The sequence below is a fragment of the Hyperolius riggenbachi genome, chromosome 10 (genome assembly GCF_040937935.1).
Source record: "Hyperolius riggenbachi isolate aHypRig1 chromosome 10, aHypRig1.pri, whole genome shotgun sequence".
NCBI lineage: Eukaryota > Metazoa > Chordata > Amphibia > Anura > Hyperoliidae > Hyperolius > Hyperolius riggenbachi.
The window spans coordinates 180222472-180231728 of NC_090655.1; the positions used below are offsets into that span (position 1 = coordinate 180222472).

General features: G+C 46.2%; 1 protein-coding gene across 5 annotated transcripts in view; it reads left to right on the forward strand.

The window, feature by feature from the left end:
* Positions 1-8152, forward strand: part of RASSF4 (Ras association domain family member 4) — a 395766-nt gene extending 387614 nt beyond the window's left edge. For all 5 annotated transcript variants that reach the window (XM_068255316.1, XM_068255318.1, XM_068255319.1 and 2 more), the window contains one exon: positions 7995-8152. In XM_068255316.1, the coding sequence (XP_068111417.1) occupies positions 7995-8064 (70 nt within the window). In that variant the 3' untranslated portion in view covers positions 8065-8152. The remainder of the gene's footprint in view (positions 1-7994) is intronic.
* The last annotated feature ends 1105 nt before the right edge of the window (positions 8153-9257 follow it).

Genomic DNA, 9257 nt, shown 5'->3' on the forward strand with positions numbered 1-9257 from the left:
CATTTCCTCTGAATAGAGAAAATCTCCCTCCACCGCTGCCTTTTTTGCCAGTGTGTCTACCTTCGCATTTGCCAAGAGAATGTCATCATTCCCTGGAGGAAGGTGTGCTTTCACTTTAACTAAAGACACCCGTTCAGGGCTCCGCATGCCAGTCTGAAAGAGTTGCATGAGGATCTCTGAATGCTGAATGGGTTTGCCTGTCGCATCCACCATTCCTCTTTTAGCCCAAATGGGAAGGTAGTCACACAGGGAACGTACCACATATGCACTGTCACTGTAAATGGTAATTCTCACCTCTGTGTTTTGGATTACCCATTGGACGGCTTCCAATTCGGCTCTCTGTGCCGAAAAACCTGGTGGGAGCTGGAAAAGGTATGTTTGATCAGTCTGTGGGATAAAAACTGCAAAACCTGTCCAGTATTGACCTTCTTGCCAATACCTGGCCCCATCCACAAAATTTTTTACCGCTCCTTCAACGTGAAGACGGCCGTATGGACTGGTCAATTCCTTTTCCACCTCCTGGACACAATCATGTTCTGTTCCCTCATACTGCATCAGTTGAGGAAGTACATATTTTGCACTGTGTACTATGGTAATGTTCTTCTCACTAAGAGGGACAATCCACTGTGTCAACCTCTGTGCTGATACCCCCCTGACCTGCCCTTGCAAATTCATTCTCAGGGGTGTATGTGGTGTCTGCACCTCGATTGGAGAAAAGCCTACAATGTGCTCTGTAGCAATTATTGCCCAATGTAGAGCTACCACTTGTTTTACACATTCTGGCATCCCCTTTTCCACAGGTGACAAGACTCTGGAGAAATAACCTAGGATTCTAGGCCCATCTGGATGTTTTTGCAACAGCACGGCCGAGATGGCCTGTTCTGAAGCAAACACCTGTATGGCAAATGGCAAGTCTCGGTGCACTGTGCACAGAGCTGGCGCTTGTGCCAAACCTTGTTTCAGCCCTTCCCATGCTGTCTGACACTCGTCAGTCCATGGGAGGCTTTTGGATGCTTCTTCCTGATCTCTCAGCAGTTCATATAAGGTTTTTGCTTTTTCTGCAAACCCTTCTATGAATTCTCTGCTGAAATTGACCAATCCCAGGAATTTCCTGAGCCCTGTCACTGTTGTGGGTCTTGGGAGTGCCAGAACTGCTGCTACCCTTTTTTGTATCGGTTTCTTGCCCGTCCCAGAGATTTGAACTCCCAGATACGTTACCTCATCCTTCAGGATCTGTGCTTTCCCTGGATTCAGCTTTAGGCCTGAATCCTGGAGAGCTTGAAACACCATGTCCAGTATCTCTTTATGCTGATCTACAGTAACACTTTGGACAAAAAGATCATCAACATAAAAAAGCAATGCATCTCCCAGGTTCAGGGGTTCTAAAACATGTGCCAGCGCCTGATGAAAAAGAGAGGGACTGCTGTGCAATCCCATAGGCAAGACCATGAAGGTAAATTGCTGACCCCGGAAGGAGAAGGCAAACCTGTACTGGGAATCTTTATGCAATGGTATGCTGAAAAAACCTTGACATATATCCAAGCAACTGAACACACAGCATTTTGCATCAACTCTGGCTAAAATGTCTGGCATTGAAGCCACAATTGTGGTCACAGGCGGCGTTACCTTGTTCACCGCCCTCAAATCCACACATAGTCTCCATTGATTTGTTTCTCGTTTCAAGATTGGCCAAATCGGGCTATTGGATACCGAATTACATGGCCTGATAATCTGCTTGTCTAGGAACTCTTGAATGATTTTACTCACTGGTTCCTCAGATTCTGGGGGAAGGCGGTACTGCCGAATGGATGGGGGGTCTGGACCAGAAATCCTGACCACCACATTCATCCTCCCAATGTCTGTTTTGCTCTTTGCCCATAACTTTGGATATTTTTCCAGATACGGGCGAAGGTTTGGATCAAATTGTTCAGACCAGCCTTCCTCCAGATCCTCTCTTGACACCTTGAAAACATCTTGCCAACCCTCTTGATTGACACATTTGATGCTCTGATCAGGTACCCCAGTACTCCACACGACCTGATTTGGCATATCAATCAGCCACCCCTGTTTTCGGATTTCATCCGACCCCAGAAGTGTCCCCTTGATGTCCGTTTTCCACAGTGGAACAACTATAGTGAATCCGCCCAGTTTTACCCGTGCTTGCGGAATCAATCTGGCTTTGCTTTGGTATCCATTGAAACTAATCAGATTAGTAGTTTCTGTGGAACCCTTCTCTTTTAGTGGCAGACCGGTGGTTGATACTGATGCACCTGTGTCTAACAAAATTTTTTCCTCAAACCCCTCCACTGCCCCTTTAAGATAAGGCCGTCCATCCCGCCCTATTACAATGGGTGCAACGAAGGACAAAGCAGTGGGGGGCGTACACCGTCAATCGGAGGCTGTGTCTGCATCCTCACTGCTTTGCTCGTTAAGGTACATTGCAGCTATCAGCTTCATGGCCTCAGTGTATGGAGACTTCCTTCTCTGTCCTACCTCTAAAACCAGAGGCTCTTTTCCTTGCTCTCTTGTCTGATAAGAGCTAGAGGATTCAGGAGAATTCTCCACTTTCTGTCCTTTGACAAAGTTACGTTTTGGTTTAATCTGCTGTACAAACCCATTTTCCTTTGCCGCAGCCGGATCATCTGCGTCTCCTTTCTCTGCTTTGCTCGGGCACTCCCTAGCTAGGTGTCCTTTATTATGGCACCTGTAGCATTGTATACCAGCCCTGCGTGCCTGGAATGAAGACAGATCCCCCTCAGCCCCCCTCCTCCTCTCCGAGTGGAGGAAGGTTGCTGAGCTTTCACTTTCTGTTTGTCATTGGTAGCTGGGCCCCCCCTGGTGGCCATTGCATGGATCTTCTTCTTTTCCATGCTTGGGCCTCCATCGTACAATTGGGCTGTTCTGAGAACTTTCACTGCCCCTGCCATTGTACCAGATTGTGCGGCTAAGCTCACCAAAGTACGATCCAAATGTTTCAAACATCGCAAAAATTCTTTAACCATTAACTCTTCCTCTCCTGGAGACATCTGCTTGTTCTCCTGGCGGGTAACCATCCGCCAGGCTTTTTCAAAAACTGCTGAGGCCTCCTCCAGGCTGTCATCCTTTGAGAACCTGAAGGATTCCAGAGCACTTGGACCTACAAGTGGAGCCCCTGTGACTGCTTCCACAAGCAGCTTTGTTCGCTCACTTTCATTGGGATACAAACCACTTGGATACCGTGCTCTGTTCAGACCACTGTATTCCAGCTGAGTCCCTACATTGTATGGAACCCAGAGAGACATTGCCAGGCATGCCTGCTCATCCCCCCATTTGTAGCGTTTAGCCCACACTTCAAAAATCTGAGAATTTTGAAATTCACTCAAATTGGGGTTATATGGTGTTATGGTTTTAACCATCTTCCCCAAACGTTCTGCATTGATGGGGGAATACAGGGGCGCCATTGGATGCCCCCAGGGTGCTGGAGGTCTTACTGGAAACTCTGGATTCCGCACTGGAGGAGCTCTCGGTTTTGGAGGCTTATTAGGAGCTCTAGGGATCCCGGATGGCTGCCCAGGTGGCGGTAAACTTTGGGCAGACCGAGGTCTATCAGGTGTTATAGGGACCCCGGGTGTTTGGAAATTAATTGCAGACTCATCACCACCAAAGTATCCTGTTAAACTTTGTGGAGTGAGGTCCGGGAGTGGGATTCCCCCCTCCCTTGGGGCAGGCATTCCTGCATCTTCCTCCTCTGCTCCCGTACCTTGCTGTCTCCCCCCTCTGCTATCTCTTGGGATCGCGGTGGGACTGTTTGGCTGCGGGCCCATTTCTGCCTCCTCACTGTATGAGAACTCGTCTTCCTCCCCTCCGTCTGCCCCCCAGAGCTGTTCCTCCTGCTCTTCCTGTATTCCCATAAGGGACCCCTCCTCTTCTTCCTTAATGGGGACCCCTCCTGTCACTGTACCTCCCAGTGCATTTCTAAACTGCTGAATCTGCCTTTTGAAATCCAGACATCTATCACACCCCTCTGCTCCCCTTATGTCCGGAATTTCCCTGCAGTTGTACACAGCTTCTCTCACAAATGCATCAAAAGTTTGGACTGCGTTAGCCAGCAATCTAACTTTTTCCACATATCGAGCCCCGAGCGTGGTACAGCTTTCTCTGCCCTCTAAAGTCTCCCATTCTTCCGACAGCTGTGAACAAAGGCGGTCCCACGTTCTCGCAATGTTTTCATTCTGTCGTAGCGAAAACACCACAGAACTCTTATTGCCTAAGAAATGCAAGGCCTCCATGTTTTGTAAACACCTCGTACTAAACAAGCAGATAACCCCGGAGAGAGAAGAGAAAAAAAAACCACAATTCTACAATATAAACTGTCACTACGCTGCTGTTGCACAGCGTTTCTTCACTGCAGTTTAACCCTAGTCTCTTCAACTAGAATTTACACGTTAACACTGCAATAGTAACAAACTTATACGTTTATAATGCAATTGTCATACTCACACCTCCTAGGTGTAGATACGGTCACCAGGCATCTCAGTACATCTCGGTCTGCGACCCAACGATGCTCCCACGAGCTGCCTCGACTCTCTTAACGGATTCCTCCTCTCTGGAATCTGCCGGTCCAGTGCAAGGAGTGCTCTTCGAGATCCTTTAGCAAAGACTGTGTGTACAGAACAGTCTCAGACACGATCCAACTTCTGCCGGTCCCACGTTCTCGCAATGTTTTCATTCTGTCGTAGCGAAAACACCACAGAACTCTTATTGCCTAAGAAATGCAAGGCCTCCATGTTTTGTAAACACCTCGTACTAAACAAGCAGATAACCCCGGAGAGAGAAGAGAAAAAAAAAACACAATTCTACAATATAAACTGTCACTACGCTGCTGTTGCACAGCGTTTCTTCACTGCAGTTTAACCCTAGTCTCTTCAACTAGAATTTACACGTTAACACTGCAATAGTAACAAACTTATACGTTTATAATGCAATTGTCATACTCACACCTCCTAGGTGTAGATACGGTCACCAGGCATCTCAGTACATCTCGGTCTGCGACCCAACGATGCTCCCACGAGCTGCCTCGACTCTCTTAATGGATTCCTCCTCTCTGGAATCTGCCGGTCCAGTGCAAGGAGTGCTCTTCGAGATCCTTTAGCAAAGACTGTGTGTACAGAACAGTCTCAGACACGATCCAACTTCTGCCGGTCCCACGTTCTCGCAATGTTTTCATTCTGTCGTAGCGAAAACACCACAGAACTCTTATTGCCTAAGAAATGCAAGGCCTCCATGTTTTGTAAACACCTCGTACTAAACAAGCAGATAACCCCGGAGAGAGAAAAGAAAAAAAAAAACACAATTCTACAATATAAACTGTCACTACGCTGCTGTTGCACAGCGTTTCTTCACTGCAGTTTAACCCTAGTCTCTTCAACTAGAATTTACACGTTAACACTGCAATAGTAACAAACTTATACGTTTATAATGCAATTGTCATACTCACACCTCCTAGGTGTAGATACGGTCACCAGGCATCTCAGTACATCTCGGTCTGCGACCCAACGATGCTCCCACGAGCTGCCTCGACTCTCTTAATGGATTCCTCCTCTCTGGAATCTGCCGGTCCAGTGCAAGGAGTGCTCTTCGAGATCCTTTAGCAAAGACTGTGTGTACAGAACAGTCTCAGACACGATCCAACTTCTGCCGCTGTTCGCACTTTCCCTCTGCGGTGCAGGGTTGCGCACTTATCTCTTTTTGATAAGAGACAATTCTGCTTTTCCAGGCTAGTCACCGGTCTCTCAGTTCACTGTAGAACACGGGTTAAATCGGCACCACTGTAATAATCAAATATTTAGTCTCTGTGTGTGACTACCTGACAGCCTTAGTGCTGGTCCTTATCACCTTCGGAAAATATACAGCCGTTAGCAGACTTTCACAGAATTGGTCGCCAGAGCAGTTAAGAGAAATCTTTATTGTATCCAACCGGGATACTCGGTATAATCTTGGTTACAAACTTATATTGAAAAACATATGAAGCAAAGCAAACATCAGCAAGTAATAATACGGATATTGAGCAAAGCTGATTAATATGAGCGCGCTAGCTCCAGACCTGGACGGATATACCTTATAAATGGAAAAACCTCCAGACCCACAAGTGTTAACTAACCACACGCCCCCGAAGGTGGGATATGGGCGAGTTCCAGATGTCACCCCTATTAAACGCTTGCTATTGGCCTATAGAACTCTGTGATTGACATCCAGAACTCTGTGATTGACATCCGTCTAGTGCGCAAGCGCGAAGCCGATGCCCTGTACCCTAAATACTCAGAAACTGGTGTTTAGAAACACCAGGCATTGTTTGGCATTGTATGGCCCTGGGCATCCCAGGCTCAGACAGCTAGTCTGCACATCCCATAGATAATGCTGCGTTCTGACCTTTTACTATTCCCTGTAATGTTCTCTCTTCTATTCCACTCTCTGCCTGGCCTTCTAGAATCTGTATAGCAAGAGAACTCTGCACATAATCTTTGACTGAAACACAGGTTCACTTTGGCTATAATAAGGGCCATACCTTGCAAGACCCTCTAAGAATCTTACAGTACCCCCCAAAAAAAGCCTAATTGGTGGTGGAAAAAACAAGATATAGATCAGTTCATTGAGATAAATAGTGATAAAGTTATAGGCTAAAGAATGAGAGGTGACCATTTCTCAAGTGAAAACGACGGAACGCGAATGGGTTAAAGAGACTTTGAAGTCTCCCTAAAATTAGATTTTTATTTTAAAAACCTCATTAACATTGTCTGACCTAAAACGCTGCAGAACCACGGCTGAAAACCCCCTCGATCACCCCAAACTCATGGGGGTACAAGGCAGGCAACTTCCGCGTAGAGGCAGCGCAGCTCTGCATCTATGCGCATCAATCAGCGCGGATCGCCGCCTCTCCCCCACCCCTCTCAGTCTTCCTTCACTGAAAGGGGCGGGGAGAGGCGGAGATACGCGCTGATTGACGTGCATAGAGGCGGCAGCAAAATCCACCACCAAGAAAGTCGTGGATTTTGCCTGCCGTGTACCCCCTTGAGTTTGGGGTGATCGAGGGGGTTTTCAGCCGCGGTTCTGCGGCGGTTTAGGTCTGACAATAATGTTAATGAGGTTTTTAAAATAAAAACCTCATTTTAGGGAGACTTCAGAGTCTCTTTAAATACAACATTAGTAGCAGCAAGAGGAGGACTAAGGACTCAGCAGCAGCACAGAAGGGCATGGCACCTTACTAGTGGCACCACAGCACGATAATTGTGCCCAAAAATTGTAAGTATCCATGGACCCTGGCGTTGGGAAAACAGACTTAAGCAGTTAAATAAATCATCAGTGGCAGCAGGAGGAGGAGGAGGAGGACTAAGGGCCACGGCTGTCCCCCTGGGACACAGGAAAGCAATCAGCTCTCATAGGCTGAAGCCTATGACAGGCGATCGCCGTCATTGGCTGGCTGGGAGGAGGGAGGGAGTTCAAGGAAAATAAATAAATAAATAGGTACATTTATTTAAAAATATTAACATAAATATTTATTAAAAAAAAGCAATCAGACCCCACCAACAGAGAGCTCTGGTGGTGGGGAGAAAGGGGGGGAGGATCACTTGTGTGCTGAGTTGTGCGGCCCTGCAGTGAGGCCTTCAAGCTGCAGTGGCCAGTTTAGGGGAAAATGGCCTGGTCTTTAGGGGAGTTTAACACTGCGGTCCTCAAGTGGTTAACATAAGTAAGTGGACATGTGATTAGGACTGCGGTGTTACTGCCCTTTGGTGTTAAATTTACAAAAGGACATTATCAGTGTAAAGTTTTTATGTTATTCTCATATTTGTGTTGGCTGGTTTTTCATTCTTTTCTCACCTACCAAAAAACAATTGTAATGGAAAGTGTATTGGCTTCACCTAAAAATATTTCCTACAGACTGTGTACAAGTCTAGTGGAAGCAGTACAACAGATTGTGGATTTTTTCATTACTCTCTTATGTCTCATTTCTTTTGTAGGTACAATAGATTGCGCTTGATGCTGCTGCAAAAACTGGAAGAGCTGACAAACTATGAGAGCTATGCATGAAGAAGCTTCAAGCACCTCGGACGTTGAATGGGAGTTGGCACCTACTTCTGTCTTGCCATAGAATGTTCATTTAAAAACTGATGTGTAACTCTTTTGTAGCAGTTATTTGTTGGTGGGTCTTTTTGGCTCAGCCCGACAGGGTTCAACCTAAAAATGAGAGATCCTAAAAATAGTCCCCTTCCCCCACCTGACCTGATCTCCCAACCTACCCTTCCCCTGATTCTCTCCCCTAATACTAACTTTAACCCCTTAGTAACCATGTGAATACCACCACCCCTGAGTTATTCTCCAATAGCTCAGACCTGTACATTGAATATATGGCTATTTAACATTTTCCTTTCCCTTTCAAAACCCTTATGCTGTCCCCAGGCTTCTACCTGAGCCTTATGTGGCCTTAAAGGGAACCTAAGGTAAGAGGGATAGGCTAGGGTTCCATATTTATTTCCTTGTAAACAATGCCAGTTGCCTTGTAGCCCCGTTGCTCTTCTGGCATAAGCTAATGCAGTAAAACCTTAGTCAGCTGAGTCAGAGTACCTGATATGCTGCATGCTTGTTCATGCTGGCTAAAAGTATTAGAGGCAGAGGATTGAGAGGACCTCCTGGCAACTAGTATTGTTTAAAAGGAAATAAATATGACAGCCTCCATATCCCTCTAACCTTGGGTTCCCTTTAACCCTTTGAACTGTCACTTTTATTAACCTATACCCTGACATGTGGATTTTACTAACTTATTATGAACATTAATTCTACACTTACCTGGCCCCAATGAAAAACAATAACCTCCCCTAACCCCTATTTATTATTGACATTTAACCACATCCAAAATCTTGTGCCTTTTTCTTTGACTACCTAGGCATACTGAGCCTCATAATAGATGTGAATTACTATTTACATATTTATCATCATTGCTCAATCTATTTACACTTGTAGTGTAACAGGTCCGGGGTTCTCCTTTCCTTAGAACTGAGTTCCCTGTTTTCCTGTTGAGAGAAGGAAGACCAGGAGCCCATTAGTGCAGTATAGTTAAAGTCCTGGAGGTTCAATTTAGAGACATTTGAATACTCACAAGGATGGGTTGCAATCCTGCAACCACTGTATGCGTGTGTGGGAAAATTGGACCGTTCCCTCTCGGTCTCCCGGTCGCTCTCCTCCTGTGATCCTCTTATCAGTGGAACGAGTGCCAATGTAGTAGA